The sequence below is a fragment of the Lynx canadensis genome, chromosome B2 (assembly GCF_007474595.2).
Source record: "Lynx canadensis isolate LIC74 chromosome B2, mLynCan4.pri.v2, whole genome shotgun sequence".
Taxonomy (NCBI): Eukaryota; Metazoa; Chordata; class Mammalia; order Carnivora; family Felidae; genus Lynx; species Lynx canadensis.
In genome coordinates this window covers 152,494,840-152,516,248 of record NC_044307.1, presented here as the reverse complement: position 1 = coordinate 152,516,248, position 21,409 = coordinate 152,494,840, and the positions used below count along the sequence as shown (strand labels likewise).

At 50.1% G+C, this 21,409-nt stretch overlaps 1 protein-coding gene across 15 annotated transcripts in view; it reads right to left on the bottom strand.

The window, feature by feature from the left end:
- Nucleotides 1-21,409, bottom strand: part of FAM120B (family with sequence similarity 120B) — a 95,526-nt gene that overhangs the window by 35,096 nt on the left and 39,021 nt on the right. For all 15 annotated transcript variants that reach the window (XM_032593290.1, XM_032593291.1, XM_030316820.1 and 12 more), the window contains one exon: nt 18,485-18,577. In XM_032593290.1, coding sequence (XP_032449181.1) covers nt 18,485-18,577 — 93 coding nt within the window. The remainder of the gene's footprint in view (nt 1-18,484; nt 18,578-21,409) is intronic.

The window sequence follows — 21,409 nt, the reverse complement described above, 5'->3', positions numbered from 1 at the left end:
AGGCCACAGCTCTGACCAGCCGTGACCACCTCTAGAGGCTCTAGGCTGCTCAATGAACCCAACGAATTTCTTTGTTCCCTTCTGAGGCCCTCCTGTCCTTACTCTATTCTCACCTCTGACTCATCAAATCCCAGTGCAGGGGTAGATGCCTGGAGGAGCTGGGGGGACAGGAATGCCCTCCCTGCCCCCGCGCCCCAGGAGGAGGTCACCATGGTGGCACTCCCGCTGAGCCACCCTCCTGGGACGACCACCTTCCTGCCCCTGCGCCCCCAGTACAGGTCTGGCACTGGGCCAGCATTCAGTTTCTACTGAAAGAGTGAACTTGCTGCTTAAGTATCAACATGACATATGAGATTTACTTCTCTATTAAGACCCTACAAAGGGCAGGCAGAGGGTCTCTGTTAGGAAGTACATCGGCTCCAGTTCATAACACGATGCTTGTGTACAAGGATACAACCGCTGCCTTCCTGTACATGTGCCACGTGACACGGGGCAGGTCGTGACTCTGCACAAGCCGGGGGCCTCTCTCTGTAGCACAGGCAGGCACGGTGTGCCCGGCCGTGTGCCGCTGAGGACAGCACACGGCCCTAAGAGCTGTGCTGTGCCAGCTTCCGCTCTAGGAGGCCCTGCTGTCCACACGTGTGCACACCGTGAGCACTCCTCTGTGAGTCCTCGTTCAGCGGGGTGCTGAACTAGCAAACTCCAGGCCGGAACACGGGTCACAGCCATGGTCGCGCAGCGGACAGGCTCCACATGCTCGCTTCAACCGCAGCTCAGGAGCGGCCCGAGTGCCAAGGCTGCCGCAGGAAGAGCCAGGCTGGGCGTCCCCGTCCCAGCTGAGCAACTGCGAGCGAGTCACATAGCTCGTGTGGGTTTCCGTGGTCTCAGCTGGTCCCAGCGCATCATCGGTACTGATGAGTGCCACGTGCGCTGCAAATGTGTAGGTCCTTGAAGAACCAAAGTGCAACGGAATGAAGACAGATTTACACCCAAACCCGACCTACTGAGGTCCTCCAAAAGCCCTTCAAACGCAGTTTTCCCCTACTGCCAGAAATACAAAGTCGTCATGTGCTACAGCAAGGCGCGAGTGATGGAAGGTCAAGTGATGCGATCTGCAGAGTTTATCTTGTAAACACCCAACCAACCGTGCGCGTCACTCAGGACTGAGTGGCGGAAACTGTAAAGTCTGCTCTTGGAAAATAACTAACCGTAAAAGACAATGTTCATGCTCAGTCACTTTTTTAAGTGAAAACAAAGCCTCAGCATCAAACACCATCCCCGGCGACCCTGTCGGGTACAGTCGGGACTTGCCAGGTCCTGGTGGCACCAGTGAGCGCAGGGCAGCACCAAGGACATGTTCTTCGTGTGGGCGGAGTGGGCAGCTGAAACAGAGCCCCCGAGGGCCCACCGTTCACTGCACTTCCTCTAGGCTCACTGAGCTGCACTGGACATGCTGTGCCCCATCTCACAGCTTACAAATGACTTCTGTAAGAGAAGTGAGCCCGTAACCACGTCAAAGCAGGTGAAACAACTAATGCGGGACTTTGGTCTCAAGCGGTTACGCTGCCCTGGGGTCACAGGATGGGCGGTGACATCACCGGCACTTTAGGGACACTTTTAATTCAAGAAGCTGTACGGCCATTAATTCAGTTTCCTAAACATGGCTTTCTTCCTCCTGCTCGAAGCGAGCGAGCGTGGAAAACCCAGGGAGACCAGGGGACAGACAGCACAGGCAGGGCTGGTGCCGGGGCCTCAGACCCGCAGCTGGCTCGCCCAGGTTGAGCCACTGCCACGTACAACTGCTTGCCAGCACTGCGTTAGTGTCGGGATCAGCTGGCACACTGGCGGGGCTCTCCTGTGCCTCCACATCTGGGAAGCAGAAGGTACCGTTGTAAGCGTCAGGTTGTGAAAGTTCCACTTCCCAGAACATGTTAAGGTATTTCTCAGCCAGGGGCGCCTGGGGCTCAGTCGGTTGAGCGGCCAACTCTTGGTGTTCGGCTCAGGTCATGCATGGTCTCACGGTCCGAGGGACTGAGCCCCTCGCCGGGCTCTGCACTGACAGTGTGGAGCTGCCTGGCTTCTCACTCTCTCCTCCCTCTCTCTGCCCCGCCTCAGCTCGTGTGCTGTCTCAAGATAAATAAAACAAACTTAAAAATAAAAAGTATTTCTCAGCCACGTTTGCCTTGTGATTTTCCTTTTCTGATTATAACGTGAGGGCTGGAAGACAATCTACACCCGCCCCCTCTCCTCCACAAGTCTATTCAGGGAGAGGACTGTCCCAAACTGGCTGAAGTTACATGGGAAACAGAGTGAAGAGATGGGGGAAGCCTGCTGACCACCAACAACTCCCCGGTTCCTCGGTGAGCAGAGAAAGCCCCGGACTTACACTAACTGGGCTAAGAAGAGAGCAGACCGTGTTCACAGGCTGCAGGATTGACACCTGAAACTCTGAAGCCACCTTCCCACCAGAGGGACCCCAGAGCCATCGTTCTTCTTCCCCAAACAACTGGCACTGAGGGCCCTGGGAGCCCAAGTCAGGGCAGGAGGCTGGGCCTGGCCCAGGCTCAGTCACCAGTAAGCACGGACCAGCTCCATGTGGCTAAAAGGTATGGCCTTACAGATAAATAAAATCAATAAAGATGAGCAGCCCGTGTTTTAGAAATAGGATTTAAGGTGCTTTGGAATAAACACGAGGAAAAGCTAAGCCCTGCACGTTTCCTGCCCAGGTGATGGGGCATTTGGTGGGGACCCAGAAACTGGAAAAACCAGTTCTGATGTCCCAAAGCTTCACAGGAAATATTTAACAGTAAACAGTCAACGGTGGTGTGGCGTGGGTTCACATGCCAAGGAAGGCTCATTAACTAGGGCTTATTGGCAGTTATGTAAAACGATGATCCTATGGAACAAAACTACCATTCTTGGCCAGCTGCAGCCCCCGAGCCAACCTAAACTCAGTTTCAGACAGTGCTTCACCAGCGGGATTGTCCTGTGAGCAACTGGAAACCCACACGGGGTGAGAACACTAACAAACCAAACACCAAAAACAAACCTGGGAGCTCCTCTGGTCTGAAAGGCTGATTAGATTTTAGAGGTTCTGCCTGAAGTTCCCGCTCACCTTTAGGGTTCCCTGCCCGCAGTGAGGCACAACGGTACAAAGTAACCCCCAAGGGTACTGCCTGAGACTCGATAGGCAGGGGCAGGACCAGCGGAGGATGCTGGTCTGGCCTTTGTTCACATCCCGCTGTTACTCCACCCTCCGGAGTCAGGATAGTTGGTAGGCCCTGGAAAAGTCATTTATTTGTAAGCGCAGGAACGACATGGCCAGATGTGCCTGATAAACACGTGAGCCTCTGAGAACACCATTCTCAGGTTAAACGCATTAGGCGAGTGTGTGGGGCCGTCCTATCAGCAAGGCCCCTCACCGTGCACATAGCAGGTAATTTAAAAATAGCTGTTGAGGGGCGCCTGGGTGGCTCGGTCGGCTGGGCGTCCGACTTCGGCTCAGGTCATGATCTTGCAGTTCACAGGTTCGAGCCCCACATCGGGCTCTGTGCAGACAGCTCGGAGCCTGGAGCCTGCTTCTGATTCTGTCTCCCTTTCTCTCTGCCCCTCCCCTGCTTGCACTCTGTCTCTCAAAAACTAAAATAAAGTGTTAAAAAAAAATTTTTTATAAATAACCTCTACACCTAACGTAGGGCTTGAACTCACAGCCCCGAGATCAAGAGTCGGATGCTCTACCAACTGAGCCAGCCAGATAACTCACGAGCCTCCTTTCATAGAAACGTGTTAAAAAAGAAAAATTGGAGGGGTACCTGGGTGGCTCAGTCGGTGAAGTGTCCCACTTCAGCTCAGGTCATGATCTCAAGGTTCGTGGGTTTGAGCCCCGTGTCAGGCTCTGTGCTGACAGCTCAGAGCCTGGAGCCTGCTTCAGATTCTCTGTCTCCCTCTCTCTTTGCCCCTCTCCTGCTCACACTCTGGGTCTCTCTCTCTCATTCTCTCTCTCAAAAATAAACATTAAAAAAAAAATAGCTGTTGAGTGGGGTGCCTGGGTGGCTCGGTTGGTTAAGCGTCCAACTTCGGCTCAGGTTATGATCTCATGGTTTTTGAGTTTGAGCCCCGTGTCCGGCTCTCTGCTCTTAGCTTGGAGCCTGCTTCAAATTCTCTGTCTTCCCCTTTCTCTGCTCCTCCCCTGCTCATGCTCTCTCTCTCTCAAAAATAAATAAACATTTAGAAATAGCTGTTTACTATATACTTGAAACTAATATAACATTGTATATCAGTTATATTTCAGTAAGAAAATTAAAATTTTCTTGTTGTTTTTATTCAAAAATTTACATGAAAATACATGAAGATCCATTAAGGCCGCCTTGCAGGGAAATACAAATGGGCTCCCCTTTCTCCTAAGGCACAGGGGCAGGGGAGGGGCAGTGCCGGGCCAGTGACAACAGCAGGGCTGGCCCTTCCACGGCCCGTCTTGAGAAGCCACACAAGAGAGCCATTTCTCCCACGCCCTTCCCACCCAATGCCACTTCGTGTCACATCTTTAATCCAGGAGGAGCGTGCTGTGCAAGAGATGCCCTTGGAGCATGGGTGGACACTTGCCCAGAAGAGCAGGACACAGGAGCCCGGAGCCCCAGGGACTGGCTGGCGGCAGCACCCTGGGAGCAGCATGTGGAGAAAACACTCTCTGCCTGGCCGGGTCGGCACGCTGTCCCAGGAGTGAGTGTCAGCAGGACGGGAGCCTCGAGGTGCCAGCTGGCAGGGCACCAACCATTCTCCTCTGCAGCCCTCCTGACACGCTCTCAAGGTCCAGAATGGATGACCACGCACAACAAACAAACAAAACAATTTCTATGTATTCTTTGGATGGCTTACAGGAAAGACGAAAGACGAAAGAACAGGGCAAAGAAGAGAAAGCAGAGCTGGGTGTAAGGCGTGTCGACCTGAAGACCTCGGGGTGCCTGAGGACACCACGGAGGGAGCGGCACAGTATGTGTGCGTCCCGCAGGGTATAGCCCCCTGCTGCTGCGGGCCAGCATACCACTGGCCACTCCACAGCCATCCCCCTACCCGGGACCCTCTCTAGGCCGAGTCGCTGAGCACGCAGGAGATCCCACACCATCCTATGGCACCAAAGACGGGCTCGGTGAAACCTCCACCTCCCTGCCCTCCTACATCCCCGCACATCATGGCAACACGCCCACCTTCGCCGTCAGACCCAAACTGCCACCTCCGCCGTCAGACCCACGGCCGCCACGAGGTCTACAGCGCTACTCACGAACGTACAATCACAGAAAAGTTTTAAGAGAATGACAAAAGGCTAACCTTTACAAGAAACAGAATGAGATAATATCTAAACTGTTAGCCGTGATTCCACCATTTCCCCCTTACTGCCTGGATCGTGGTCACCAAAGACATCCTACAACCAATACACAGGAGCAATGAGGCTACAAGTCATGAAGTTCTGGCTTCTTACTTTCCAACGTCTAGCTCCTGGGAGAACTTTAGAGGCTCTGATCTGCCACAGGCGTGAAATGTTGGAGCAATGGCACAGAGACAGGAAGAAGAGGGCACAGGCCCTGCCACCACCCGTGGGCCTGCTGAGGCCCAGGGGAGACACGCTACATGGGGTACCCACGTTCTGTGGGCTGGCAGTGTGGGAGCAGCACAGGGACCACAGGCATAGAGAGAGGGACAAGGACATCTCAGGGACACCCACCCCCCTCAAGCCAGGGTACATTTCTGCCAATCCGTGGAATGGAAATGAAAATGAAAATTCCATCCTGAGATTTGTTTCTTCTATACAAAAAAAATTTTATTTGAAGATTCCTTATTTTTAATTTTTTTTTTTTAATTAAAGAGAGGGAAAGCGCCCACGTGCAAGCAGAGTTGGCACAGAGGGAGAGTCTTAAAGGCTCCAGGTGAGGGCGGAGCCCCACGTGGGACCTGACTGCACAACCCTGAGATCATGACCTGAGCTGAAGCCAAGAGTCGGGACACTCAACCAACTGGGCCCCCCGGGCGCCCGTGAACATTCTTACTCACAAGGACAGAATGCGTCTGCTAGCATCCGGCGCGAACATAAGCACACGTCAGTACTGATGACAGTATTAAGCAAATCAACATCAGAGTGCCGACAAGGCACAAAGATCCCATAAAAGTCACAGAGGACTCAGTTTCCACCCCAAGTAACTGAGGATGTATTTCAATCCATTTAAACAAAACTAGCTGAGTACCTGCTAAATTGCCAGAAAGTGCGGGTACAAGGGAAGACACAGGGGTGAATGAGGCCGAGTGTCCAGTCCTGAAGAGCCGTGGCCCAGGGAAACCCCAGGAGAGGGGACAGGTATCCTTGAGCAGGAGAGAGGGTTACTCGCTGAGAGAGGAAGGGGACAGGCCCTGAAGCAGATGTGGCATCACTGGCGAGGTGTCACGGGGCACATCAGCAACCGCCATGTGTGGGTACCCAGCAGAGGAAGGAGCCCCTCTGCAGCAGGTGTATGCAGGAGGCAGTGAGGCCGGGGTCTGGGCAGGGCCTGCCTCCAGGGCAGGGGAGTGGTGGGGGGCTTTGGATGGGACTGGGGACACAGAATCAGACTGTGGATGCCTGAAAGGCCAGGCCAGGGCCCAGCGTGAAAGCTCTAAGCACCAGTCCTTCATCTCTGCCCAGATGCAAGCAGCGAACAGAGGGGAGGCCAGAGGCCAGATTCAAAGTCCCAGGGAGGGTTCACAGTGAGAAGTGCAGGGACAGCAGAGGACAAATCGAGAGGGACCGAGGCCCCAATCTGCAAACAGCTTCTCTGCAGGTGTGAATTGGCACCCAGAACAGACAGGAGCCTCTTCCGGGTACCGCCAGCCTGAGTGTCTGTGCGGACGTATGGCCGGCTCCCAGGCTCCGTGCTGAGGCCGCTCAATTTTGCTGTTGTGGCCTGCCAGCATCCACAGACGCCACATGGGAGGACAGGCGAGGCTGTGTAGCAAGCAGCTTCACTGAGCTCGGAGGCGGTGGCCCGGGTGTGGCCTGCCTTGCTCTACACCTCTATTCTGACTCGTGTCTCTCTTCCGCAAAGGCAAGTCAGCTGTGGGGCATCTGGATCGTTCTGGACCCTTATGTGCTGGAGATCCGGGCAGCAGAGATCTCCCCTGAGAACTTCCATGAGGTGTCCCACCTGCTGTCCCGAGCCAGCCCAACCTGTCCTCACTAAACTATGGGCGGCCGCCAGCTCTCCTCCGAACAACCTGGAAGGGTGGCTGTGGGCACTGACGACATCTGCTTTCCTTGGGGCTCTCCGGACAGAGAGAAACAGCTCCCCTTAGTACTCGGGACGGAAGCACAGGAAAGGCACCAGGGCAGCACCAGGGCCAGGCAGCGGCCCGCAGCCCCCGTGCTTGTAGCTCGCCGGCGTCACGAGAGCAGGAGACGCTCCTGCTCCTCCATACGCTCCCCTTTTCCACCTGTGATGATGCTCCTCCACAAATGTGCCTGCTCACCAGAGCTAATATCCTCTGAACCACACACTGGGGACACGCCAGGTGACGTGTGTAACCCTCATCACAGGGCCACAGGCACAAGAAGGGACACTGTCATCGGCTGCCAGCTCCAGGAGGGGTGGCTGGGCCCCTGAGAGTGCCCTCCTGCTCAGCCACACAATGACCTTCTGCCTGCGGATGCTCCGGAAAAGCATTTCAAGTCCTACGTGCACATGAGCATCAGACTGAGGGCCTGTCCCCTGAAGGTTTCCCACCTGTTTTCTTTGACATATTTAATTTAACCCATCTGGGGAGTCATCTTCTGTGCTTACATATCAACTTAAAAGTTTCAATAGATTCTCTTTCTTTTCTTTTTCCCCCATTCTGAGAGAGCAAGTGCAAGCAGGGGACAGGAGGGAGAGAGAACTCCAAGAAAGCTCTGTGCTGTCAGCGCTGAGCCTGACACGGGACTTGATCCCACAAACCATGAGATCATGACCTTAGCTGAAATCAAGAGTCGGACACCTAACCCACTGAGACACCTAGGCGCTCCCAATAGGCTCTATTTCTACTATTCATTCATTCATTCATTCATTCATCAACTTTTTGAGCGCCTAACAGTAAAAGCATTTTTTCTACATATCTCTTTTAATATACATTTACACCATCCTGTATTTCTCTGGCCGTTTTAGTAGTTTAATCAGTAAAGCACCATTTCATAGATTTTATTCTGATGTGCTTTAAAAATGTGATCTCCTGGAAGCATTTTGATTTTATCACTAGAATTTGAAGTGTTTGATTTGATTTGACGGTTCGCCAGCAGGGGCAATACTGACTCAAGATCCTGTAATGAAGATTTCTACACTTGCTGTTACACACGCCATGTTTGCTCTTCACTTTAGAGGCTGTTCGGGGAGATGGTGGGAAGCAATGATGATGTCTGGTGCACCTCGCAGCCCTGACTTCTTAACGTGGCTGTGACACACACTGGTGCCCTGACCTTGGGCAAATCACTCTGTGACGAGAGCCTGACAGGAGAGCCTGCCTGCACCACCACCAAGGTCCCGTTCATCTGGCTCCAGCAGACAACATCATCTTCAGTATTGAAACTTACTGAGCATCAGACATTGTACGGCATCGAGCAACACAGAGGATCCAACAAGAGCCAGCCACCGTCCCGGACCCACCCCCTAGACCCCAAATCCAGGCTTCATCATGGAGCTGGCTGGACTCCGGAGCACAGAACGTACACCCTCACCAGACCCTTCAAGGGACCTCAGCCAAGACACCAATCTTTGTCTTCATTTCCCTACCAACATAACAAGGACTTTATTTCCCTCAAAGGAATGATATAAAAATTAACTGTGTAATGTTTACGAAGCCCTCCTAATTTCCCCCCAAAATGCTCTAATTTTTCCTGTTCCTGAGGAATGTATGCCAGGCCCAGCACAATGACCAGTGGGACGGACTCTGTCCTTAGGAAACACACTATCCAGTGACCTTTCTGCTCACTGAAGAGCCTGCAGACTTACCTGCTGGTTTAAGCCAGGGGCCAGCAGGTAAGTCTGCCAAGGGCCAGAGATCAGTATTTCTGGTGTTGTGGGCCTTACGGTCTCTGTCATAGCTCTCAACTCTGCTGTCGCGGTGTGAACTTAACCTTAGACGCTGAGATCTGAATTTCGCATAATTTCCACACGTCGTGAGACATGACCCTTCTTTGAGTCTTCTCCCAAACTTCAAAGTGGCTTACAGGGCAGTTTCTCGATACTCTTCTGAGGCGAGAAGACAGCTGAGGCAGCGTGCTCTTCCGTCAGAGCTGTGCACCCACCCGTGGTCGGAGGACGCCGAGCGACCCCGTGAGCTCTGTGCTCTGACACGTGTCCACGGAAACCACGTCCCAAGAGGAGAGGCCCATGAATACTGTCCATTTTACAGACTCGGTTCAATGAGTTGTCAGTGAGTTGCCCGTGTGTGCAAAATGTTTTTTTCCAAAGCCTGCAATTCAAGGATGCTCCTTACCCCGGTCGTTTACTTTTCAGCAAGCTCTATGGCTGTGGCCCCAGGCCGAGGCGCTCTGTGTGGAGGCCCCGAGCACCCCGGCTCTCAGAGCTTCACCCCGGCACCTGCACTCCCGTCAGGAGAACAATGGGCTTCGTGACAGGTGCGGGCCGTCAGGGGCACAGGCGGGCAGGTGTGTGCACCTCTGTCCCCCACACCCTGCACCACCTGTCACTCGGCGCACAGGTCATGACCAGGCAGACATCACCTAACCTTCCCTTTCCAAGTCCGCAAACACCCTCTACTGTAAGGCAAGTGGAGACTCTGGTAAGAAACCTGGCGAGTGGCGGCTCCTCAGCCCCCCCAAGGACGGCGGCCCCTTCCTGTGAGAACACAACCAGTTCCCACCACCCACACCGCACCCATCAGACCGCGGGTCTCATCCCGTAAGTCTGTTTTACCTTCAGCCGGTAAGACACTCTTCCCCAGTAAAAGCAATTTAGTGCCACTTCCTAACAGTTAGTTGCAGAGAGGCTTCATTTTAGCTTAAAAATCTGGGCATTTGACGTCTCACCAAATGGTGGCACCTCACTGAACCTATGTTTTACTTATTTTTCCTTAACTGATTTACGTTACAAATATTCCTCCCAGAGATGGATCATCCCCATCACCAAAGCAAGGAATTTCCTGGTCCTTCGATAGAAACAGATCCTTTGATTCATCACACATTCCACTTCTAGGCATGCAGTTTTAGCAAAAAATGCCAAGCCTGTTACAAGTCGCTCCATCCAACAGTGGCACTAGAACATCTTCAGGAACTCCATGGCGAGGCCCTCTGCGGCCCTGATGGGTGGGTGAGTGCGCGTGTTTCCCCCAAGCCCTGGCCCGCCCTGCTCTTGCTCCCAGCTCTGCTAAGAGCTCTGACCTAGGTTCTCCCAGGAGGCCTACGTTTCCCGAATGGAGACATCAAGGCCCTTGTCTTGATGATTTGATTGGTCCTGATTGGTGATTCTTTCCTCTGTGGGTTCGTGGTCTAGCACTTGCTATCATTTATAACACTGCTGGCAACCTCTTTTCAGATGGAGATTATTTGAGAACGAGGAACGTGATCAAAGGGTGAAGTCCCAGATCCAACGCAGAACCAGAAAATTGCCCACAGAAACATCAAAATGCCTTGTTTCTTTATTTCTACTCCAGCAGCTAAACGTCCAACAGTGCTCTAGCAAGGTGATACGGACCCCATGTTAAAGCACAGGAAACAGATAAAACTGCATGTTGTGGATCCGCTCCATAAAAATCATTCATCGCTGCTATGAGGCACTTCACCAAGCATTCACTGGGCACTGTTTTACGCCAGATGCCGGAGGATTATAAACAAGAATGAGATACAGTCCCTGCCCTTGGGACCATACAATTTAGCTGCAGAAACACATCTCTCAGATGCAAGATAATTATAAAATACTGTCAAAGGAAAGTACCAAATACAATAGTTTTAAAAAGCCAAGAATGAGTGACATAGACCTGATACAGCAAGAACATAGTCTAGAAGTCCGGGAGCTGAGTGCAGACGTCTCTTCTGCCTGCGACTCCTGGCAAGTTCTGAAGTTCGATGTGAATCCCTATCTCTATGTTCAGACGTAACCATGATGGAAGTCTCCCATAAGCTTTGGCGTATCCCATTTTGGTCTCAGAAAATCCAAATGTCTGAAAAGTGTGAACAGTTTCACAAAAAGGAATACATGCATTCAATTCCACATGAGCAGGGCACCAGGTGGGAGCTGTGGGATAGGAAACCATGTGGGGTTTGCCTTCCCAGGGGATGAGGCAGAAATGGGATGGGCACAGAGCCCTCTCTCCTGCACCCTCCTTCTCTGCCACTTTTGCCCCACCCTCTCCTCCTTCCCCGCTTTCATGCTGTGAGCTGTAGGGTCCTCACTCTGCTTTTCAAGCCAGGAGCCAATTGACTGAAACCACTGCACAGCCGCCCATGCCCACGCGTGGCTTCCAGGGCTCTGGTCCTCCCACCACGAGCCACAGCAAACACAGTGGTAAAATTCTGTGTCGGCAGTTGTCCGAAGAGAACAGCTGGGAGGAGGAAGGGCCTCCTGCACCTCCTGCTCTGCCCTGCCGGCCCCCCCGGGCCCCGGGCAGAACCCAGCCACAGCCATCTCTTCAGTTCTGCTGGGAACCTCGTGGAGACATGTCAGAAGCAGAGGGGCTTTGCAAAGGGGGCTTCCTCACAAGGGCTGCACCTGCACAAGCAGTCTGTGGAGTCAAACTGGCTCTAGCCACAGCAGCAGGGTACCAGGCACTGGAAAGCGAATGGGAGAGAAAGCACTGACCCTCCCTCCAAGGAGGCCTTTGTCTAGCAGAGGAAGGACATCATGAAGATCCCACTCGGGACACGCAGCCTCCTCACCGAGGTCCCCACCACAACAGCCCGCCCTCGCTCTACTCCCGAGCTACCAACACTGGTGCTCCAGAGTGAGGCTCAGCGAACGTATCTGATGGAAGATGTCTAGAACGTGAAAGGTACTACCTAACAAAAATAAATAAAAGGTGCGCCACAGGCTCAAAAGCAGAGAGAAGGCAGCACGAGACCCGGTGTCAGCGGAGCGCTTCCTAACCTTTGCTTCAGTGACCTTGTGCAGCGGAGGCATGATGCTCCTGCAGGGCTGGAGGACAGGGGGCAGAGAAGACCAGCAAACATGCAGCCCCATCCTGCGGCGTCCTCTGAAGAATGAGGGAGGCAAGTGACTGGCTGGGAATGTTTACTGCAGAAGCTTTTTGCTTTATCCACCAAAGGACAGAGCCAGTCAGAGAGACCAAGTTAAAGACGGAGGATGAAGCGGAAGCAAAGACAGGGAGCGGGGCCCATCTGCACAGCAGCCCCCAGGGAGGGCGAGGGGCGGGCTCCAGGCCCAGGTGGAGAAGCCTCAGGGCGAAGGGCAGTGCCCACACTTGCAGTGAACGGTAAGGCTGACCCATTTTAAGTACTCTTCCAGATTATTTCTGCAATTTTACAACATAAATCATTAAAGTATGGAAGTTTAAAACCTACATACTACACAAGGAGTTCGTGAAGACTCAAAGACTATTAGAGTCTTAGAGTTCAAAGGTGGCTGTTTTGCCTCACATAACAGAGACGGCCGCAGGAAAGGCGTGAAGAGTGTTATGTGTGATAAACACGATGATGGAACCTCACCGAGAGTGGCACGTTCAGTAATGCTGTCACTCAAGTTGCCCGCCGAGGGCCCGGAATGAACAGGGCCGGGTCGCCGAGCGCCAGGGTAAAGAGGACCGTAATACAGTCAGGCTTTGCCTGAGGCATGTGGAGGCCAGTCCAACCAGAAGCTAATGCTGCACGGACGTTAGCTGACCTTCACTGCAGGGCTGTGCACACAGCTCACCCGTATGAGACTCCCTGTCCACTGTGGGCCAAACCATGCTCCCTGCACGTGCATGGTGCTGCTGGTGTCGGTACGGCTCACGGTGACACCACCAAGGCGCGTGTGCCCCAAGAGCCGTGCATCCAGTAAGTCTTGAAAAGTCTTACAGCGGCACTGAAGTGCACTGCTTCTGATGTGGTATGGCTCGGATTTTATAACAGGACTTTCCTTCCATTTATTCGTATTTCTTTCCTTTTATTCCCCAATCAAAGATGACTGGGCGCTTTCTGATGAGTGGTGATGAGCAGAAAAGGTGGCTGCCGCCTCCTGTAAGCTCTGAAGAAGCCGCTGGGGCACTCAGACAGTGCTCCCCAGGTCCCTGGTACACCAGAGAGGCATCTGGAATGTCCTAAGCATCCTGTTGGCTCTTCCCAAACAGAGCAGCAAGAGGTAACTGAAAAGCACCACTGTGCTCCGGGAAGGGGAGAGCAGGAGGCTTCTGAGAGCAGGCACCACGTCTGCTTGCTGCATTCTACCTGGCTCAGCAGTGGCAGGGGGACACCCCACCTTCTCTAGAGGACTTCACAAAATGCTCTGGGCAGGTACCCGTGTCTGACAAAATACCACAGAATGAGTGAGATAGCTACTTCTAGCCCTTCTACATTTCTGGACAAGTACATGCATGCCCACATCAGAAGCCAGTGTGCACAGAATGGATCAGGAACCAGGGCTCCCGGAGGCCCAGAACTCCCCGTCACACGCCAGGGGCCCAGCTATTAGAGCCAGGCAAGGGTGGCGAGGCATCGACAGAAGTGTCTGCGGGACACCTCAAGACACGCGACTATCTCCTCTACCTTGGCAACCTCGTCTTCAACTGCACAGATGCAAAACCCCAACAATCCGCCCCCCCACCTACAGCTCCTTAAAGTGGGGCCTCACAAGTTATCTGATCACTGTATGATTCAGTCCATTGCTTCGCTGACTTTCCCTCCTAAGTATGCAGAGATCCCAACTTAATCCCATACATACCCCACCTTTGTGTGTGCTCTCACATGGGCTGTACGAGCCAAGCGCCAAAGGCCCCCCTGAGCTATTCAAAGTACAGCGACGACCATGTCCTCTAGAACGGTAAGGTGAACACATGCATGCACGGTCATCAACACGGACAGGAAGAGCAGCAAGCACACAGCCAGCTTTCAGAGAGGACGCAGCTACAGCTGGGAAGCCCGGCTCCTCGCATGTGTTCTCAGCACCGAGGACAGCGTCTCCTGTCAGCTGTGTGACTGCCCTTTGTGCGTGAGGAAGGCAAGCTGTCTTTGCATTTTTCTTCACTAGAAGTAACACTGCAGCCCTTTCTTTTTCTTTTTTTTATGTAACTGTTGCAGATGACTCCTTGTCATAGATCGCAGACTTCTGCGTCTGTAAATGAATGTATGTATAATATGGGATATAACCTTCACATATATAATCTACCTCCCTGGATTTTTAATAAATATGTAAATCCATATACCACCTTAAAGCTAGAATCAAGCTGTTGGGACAAGAGAAATATTGCTGGGTGCAAACCTAACAGGGCACTTTTTAAATTGCCCATGAGTACCAGCGAGCAGGGATGCCCAGCCCTGCAGCCACGTGGGTCCACTGTTCATGGTGAAGACAGACGTTTGGACCACCCAGACAAGGCGCTCCTCGGCAGTGGGAGCGGAGTGAGGCCCTGGGGGGGCCCTGCCCTGCCCACCCTCACAACCAACCCAGTCAACCAAGACAGCCAAGAGGGAACGACCCTGGGCTGATGAGAAGGTAGGCCACTGAAACTGCAGCTATTTTCAGTCCCCACCGCTGGTTAAAAACCTCCATCCTCCTTGGGACACTTCCCACAGGGGCTCTAGTGGCTCCTGGGAGCGGCCCTTCGCGTGAGGAGAATACACACCACCCGGTTACGGTCCTAACAGGGAACCGACGCCAATAACAGCTGGCACAGATCCCATTTTTGCTGGAGAAGCTCTGACAACGGGGAAGGTACCTGGTCTGACTGGACAGGCCACAAATCTTGAGTGCAGAGTAAGTGCTGAGCCAGAGAGAGAGGGCACAGCAAGGTGAGCTCCCGCTGGAGTCACTCTAACTCTAAGGCGCACGTTCCCTCCGGTCCCTCCCTCCCGGTGATAGCGACTTTCTTTCAGAAAAGACCACTGGTTGGTTGTCAAGAGCCGATTCCACTTTGGCTCCGCCAATGACAAGGTAAGTGTAGGATGATGCACTTGATGTGGACAAAGTCAAAGAACGTCCCACATGGTGCCGGCGTTAAGACAGCCCCTCCAGTTCACAAGAGAGGTATGTTCATAAGAACTCGTTAGAGTTCCCACAGCTGGTTAGTGACAGAACCCAAACCTACCCTTATCAGCATGACCCCAAACTCCAGCTCACTCTGCTGCCCACACTGCCTCAGTTTCCCCATCCACGTAACAAGGCAGGAGAGAGCATGACCTCCAAGTTCCTTTCTCTTTCTGCCTGCCTGTTTAGTTTCACTGGGAGGGGAGAGGAAAGCAGATGAGGGTCAAGGAACAGAGAGGCCAGTGGTAGCAGGACAGCAGTCTGGGAGGAAGGCCCCAATTTGGTATTAAGAACTGTATGAACCTACTAATAACTGAAAATCCACTTTTTTTTTTTTTTCTCTTCAACGTTTATTTATTTTTGGGACAGAGAGAAACAGAGCATGAACGGGGGAGGGGCAGAGAGAGAGGGAGACACAGAATCGGAAACAGGCTCCAGGCTCTGAGCCGTCAGCCCAGGGCCTGACGCGGGGCTCGAACTCACGGACCGCGAGATCGTGACCTGGCTGAAGTTGGATGCTTAACCGACTGCGCCACCCAGGCGCCCCGAAAATCCACTTTTTAGAATTGTGTCTTGCCAAAAGGAGGAACAGCGATCAGGTGTTCACACTCAACGCGAAGAGCTAACATCATGATTAATGGTGAAAAGCTGAGAGCTTTTCCTCTAAGATCAGGAACAACAAAAAGATGTGCACTCTCACCACCTTTATTCAACACAGTACTGGAAGTCCCAGCCAGAGCAATCAAGCAAGGAAAAGACATAAGACATCCAAACTAGGAGGAAGAAGTAAAACTGTCACTATTTTCAGATGACATGATACTACATGGAGAAAACCCTTAAAACTCTACCAACAAATGGTTGGAACTAATACATGAATTAATAAGGCTGCAGGACACAATATCAATACACAAACTATGTTGCATTTCTATATACTAAGAATGAAATAGCAGCAAGAGAAATTAAGAGAATAGTCCCATTTATAACTGCACCAAAAAGAATTAAATACTTGGGTATAAATTTAACCAGGAAGGTGAAAGACCTGTACTCTGAGAGCTGTAACACACTGACGAAAGAAACTGCAGACGGCACAAAGAATAGGAAAGACCACCCCTGCTCGTGGATGGGAAAACAAGTGTTGTTAAAATGCCCATATTATCCAAAGCAATCTACAGATTCAGTGCAACCTCAAAAACATTCCAGTGGCATTTTTCACAGAAATATGGCAAACAATCCTAAAATGTGTATGGAACCACAAAAGACCCAAATAGCCAAAGCAATCTTGAGAACCAACAAAGCCGAAGGCATCACGCTCCCTGACTCCCAACTATATTACAAAGCTATCGTGAAACAAAACAGTATGGCATCAGCATGAAAACAGACACAACAATCAATGGAACAGAATAGAAAGCTCAAAAGTAAATCCAAGCATGCATGGTCAATTAATTTGCCACACTGGTTTGGAAGCGCCATCACCAAAAAGACAAAAGATGAGTGCTGGCGAGCATGTAGAGAAAGGGGAGCCCTTGTGCACTGCTGGTGGAAACACAAACTGGTGCAGCCACTGCCAAAAACAGTGTGGAGGTTCCTCCAGAAGTTAAAAATAGAGCTACCACACAACCCAGCGATGCAACTTCTGTGGAAATATCTGAAGGAAGTCAAGTCACTATCTTGAAGAGATACGTGCACCCCACGTTCACTACAGCATTCTTACTCACAACAGCCAAGATATGGAAACAACCTAAGTGTCTATCAATTGATGAACAGATTAAAAAAAAGAGAGACATGGTATCTATACACAATGCAATACTGTATTATTCAACCATAAAGGAAAAAAAAAAGAAATCTCGCCATTTGTGGTAACATGGATGGACCCTGAGGGCACCATGCCAAGTGCAGTAAGTCAGAGAAAGACAAATACCATATGATTTCACTCATATCTGTGACCCTGGGGTGACCAAAATAGGTGAAGGGGGACAAAAGGTAAGACTTCCAGTGGTAACATAAATAAGCCATAAGATGTACATAGTTAATACTGCTGTGCTGCAGATCTGAGAGCTGCTAAGAGAGGAAACCGTGAAAGTTCTCATCACTAGAAAAATGTTCTGTAACTATGTGTCGTGACAGATACTAGCCAAACTTACTGTGGAGATCATTCCACAATATACACAAATATTGAATCATCATGTTGAGCACCTGAAACTTCTATAATGTCAATGATACCTCAATAAAAAAAGAATTAGCACTAACCTACTAATAACCCCAAACCCATTATTTAAAATGGCGTCTTGCCAAAGGAGGAAAAAAAGTCCACTTTTAAAATGAACTTTCTTGAATATGATGGATGTAAAAGTGGAAATACAAAAGAAAAAACCCGGCCCTGTTCATTTAATTGGACCACCATGAGAATTAGTTTATGAAGTAAACCTAGTACATAAGAGTTCTGAGATTAAATATTGTTTATAAATGAAATTTATCAGGCTTTTTTTTTCACTAGAAAGACAAGTGAAAACTAATTCAGTTAACTAGAAACTATGGATAAAACTCATTATCATCATCCAATGGCATTTACAAAGCACAGTCTTAAGTTTCCACAAACAACTGGCCTGACCTTGGGGCTTCTTCTAAGAAATAACCATCAGACGTAAGAGGGTGTGGCCACAAAGGAGAGTAGCCGGGGTTAGCTGCAAACGGACTAGTTCCTGAAATTAAAGGAGTAAACACTCGTGAATGGCAGCGTCTGAATAACCTCCAGTGACCAACACTGTTTACTAAACACTTCACAAGCAAGGCACTGGGAGAGGACACAAGGCAGGTGGGATGTAGCCCAGCCCCAGAGAGCAGACACCAAGTATGGGAGACAAGGTGTGTGTGCACCAAAGTCACTAATACCAGAAAAAGGCATCCTGTTCTCCTAAAGTTAGCAAGACTTATAAGGGATCAGACTGCTGTCTTCATATTACTACAACACTGAGACAGGATTAAGAACTGTCAATTTCTCAGCACCGGAAAGAGGCAGCACTTGTGAGCACATGACCCAGCTGTGACACAGGTCTGGATGGCCACTTCCAAGAAATGCGGGACGCCATTTGTACAGAGATCTGCTTGAAGTTCACTAACCCAGCAGGACTCAGGGCTCCGCTGTGGACAGACGAACCACACCACTGCACCAGGAAGACATCTTGGCTAAATATGCCTTTTTATCTTTTCTGTGAAACACCAACCAAAACTAAACAGAACAAAGGGGTGGTGAGGCAGGGTGTCTTCAGACCTGTGACGATCAGTCAGTCATGCAGTACCTGTAAGTCTATGAGCTGCACAGTTGGTTTTCCTTGGAGGCACAAGGCCTGAGCAATGAAAGCATGCAGATCCTCCAGGCAAAGCGTGTCCACCTGAAAGGGACAGAGAAAGAGAACCAGCATCAGCTCGGGGAAAAACCTGACCCTGCCATGGGCTCAATGGCTAAATGCAGGCACTCGCACAGGGCAGCAGAAGAGGCAGAGGTGAGCAGGAGTCCACAGTCCTGGTGTAAAGCTCTCCATGACGTCCAGGGCCAAGATGGACCAGGCCTGGTCACTCTCCAGCAAGGCAGAAATCTCTGGGACGCCCGGCAGGGGCATGAGCCACAACCAAGCTGGACTCTTAGAGCAACACAGGTGATTGTTTTGGGCACCAATTCCCAGGGCTGGCAGTTCAGGGGTCTGTAGTGTGAGCTGGCGAGATCAAGGCTGGGATAAACTTCCGCCCCTGCCAGCCCCGGTGAAACCTGTGTACTCAGATCCCAGTCTGACGGAAACCACAACCCCCACATCTGAGCCCCTCCAGTCTTGCGTGGAATCGGGGCTAACCAAAGTGTGAGTGAAAACAGGGGGGCAGGGGTGTGGAGAAAGAGTGGATGTGGAAATTCTGGATCTCAAGTGAATGATGGGAATGACGACAGCAGGCTACTCTCGGACACCATCTCCTCTCAGGGTTACGGGCAGTGACTTTGCCAGCTCAGCCACCAAATTCTGCCAGCCAGACAAAATCACTACACGAAGCCTTGCTCAGCGTTCTCACTGCCATCGTAGGAACACAAGACCTTCTTTCTGGAAGGGAATGCATTCTGTGGCAAGTAAACGCTTGAAGGGGAAAAAATCAGGGAAACCACCACAAACTCATGGATAAGAATTTCGATTCTTTCTCAATGATAAAAATGGCTAATATGTTTACTCTCAATAAAAATGACCCCATCATAAACCAGAACGACTGTTCCCTGGGGACTCCTGCTCCCCCCTGCTCTCCTGGAGAAGCAAATACTTCTGGCATCCGTCACCTCTGCCCCACGCAAGGCAGCAACCCTGTCACTACCCTGCCCTGTTCCATTTTTATTCTGAAGAAGTTGTTGCCTTTGTATAAATGACAGCTATAATGATTTCAGGAAAAACACAAAAGTCTACAGACGTGTGGTACTCATGACCAAGAAAAAAGGCTCCAATCTACAGAAGCCAGACCAAGCAAAGAACACACTGTTTTTCTATTCCATAAGCGCCCACCTCTCTTCTGTTTAGACTGGGTTTGTTCGCATGTAATTCTACTTCTTGCCATTAGCAAGTTTTGAGTAAAATGCCTACTTATGAGAAAAGAATAACTATCTCATATGTCATGGTTTTCACACTTAGCTAATTTCATATTCTGCCACCATCTTCATAGTTAACCAATCTTAAACCACAGCAGAGAGTGCCAAATTCTTAATAACACCAAAGTTTTTTTTAGAATTTCACATAACAGACATTATTATTATAAAACATTTGCTCTACTATAAATTATAAAAAATACGTACACTTGCTCTGATGTAAACTTACTCTTCCAGGGAATTTTCTCAGATAAACTTTTAATAGGAAGTGTTGTTGCTAACTTGGAGGTTATGAGACCACTTAGCTTCTCCATAGGTTCTCTACCACCCACTGTACATCAAAACATTTAACTTAAGCTTGACCGTATAAAAATATAGTATTTTTATAAATTTATATTTTTAGCCTTATGAAACCTAAGAAAATAATGAACCTGTGAATACATTTTAGTACCTTCATCTCAGAGATGCCACTGATGTGTTGATTCATTGTTTTTCAGTTTTAAAAAGTCCCCATTTAAATGTGCCCTTTAAGTCAGGCCAACATGTCTACCTCGCGCTGACTCCCACTAGAAGTATTCTTATTTAAAGGTAATTATTAGTATCACCAGAAAGATAAAAGTGGAAATTTTCCTCCTGATGCTTATTTGCTTCAGGTTTACATAAATATATGAGATGTAGAGCTACTGTTGTGTGGTTTGGACTTTTTTCTGCTGGAAATGGATTTTCATAACTGACAGTCACCTGCACAAGTGACAAGCACAGAGCTGTATGAGTGACCGTCAATGGGTCCAACAGCCCGTCTCTTGTGCTGAAAAAGTAATTCAAACTGTGTGTCCCACAAGTTACTGTCCATATGCACACGGTTATTAGGAAGAAAACACACGAATGTTTCTGGATGCGAAGCTATAGCTCTTAGTTATCCACCATTCCCAGTCCCCACTATGGCCCCCTCGCAGCCAAAAATGTGAGCTGATAACGCATGTGTATGTAATAAATACTATCAAAAGAAAAGCAGTTTTACACTTAAAAATCTATCTTCTGCCATTTATATTTCTAAGTCTGGTACAAATAACGGAACTTCCTACTCAAAACAGTAATGCAGGTGCCTGGGTGGCTCAGTCGGTTGAGGGTCCGACTCTTTGATTTTGGCTCGGGTCATGATCTCACAGTTCGTGAGATCAAGTCCCATGTTGGGTTCTGCACTGACAGTGCAGAGCCTGCCTGGTATTCCCTCTCTTCTTCTGTCTCTGCTTGTCATCCCCACACTCTTTCTCTCAAAATGAATAAATACACATTCAAAAAAAAAAAAAGCTTAAAAAAAACCAGTAATGCAAAAACTAAAGTTTACACTGGTGCATGTGAACCCAGTAATGAAGCAATAAAATCTCTGTGAGTTATTTAGCCATACCACATTTTTACAAAATGCAAAATGCAGAACTAGCTATAGACTGGCAGAGACAAAAGAAAAATTTAGAAAAGAAAAAGAAAAATCGGTGTAACGTGCCCTTGAAATGTAATTCCACGATAAGAGTAAGTTTTTTTTTTTTAGTTTTTTAAATCTTTATTTATTTTTGAGAGAGAGACAACGTGTGAGGCAGGGAAGGAGCAG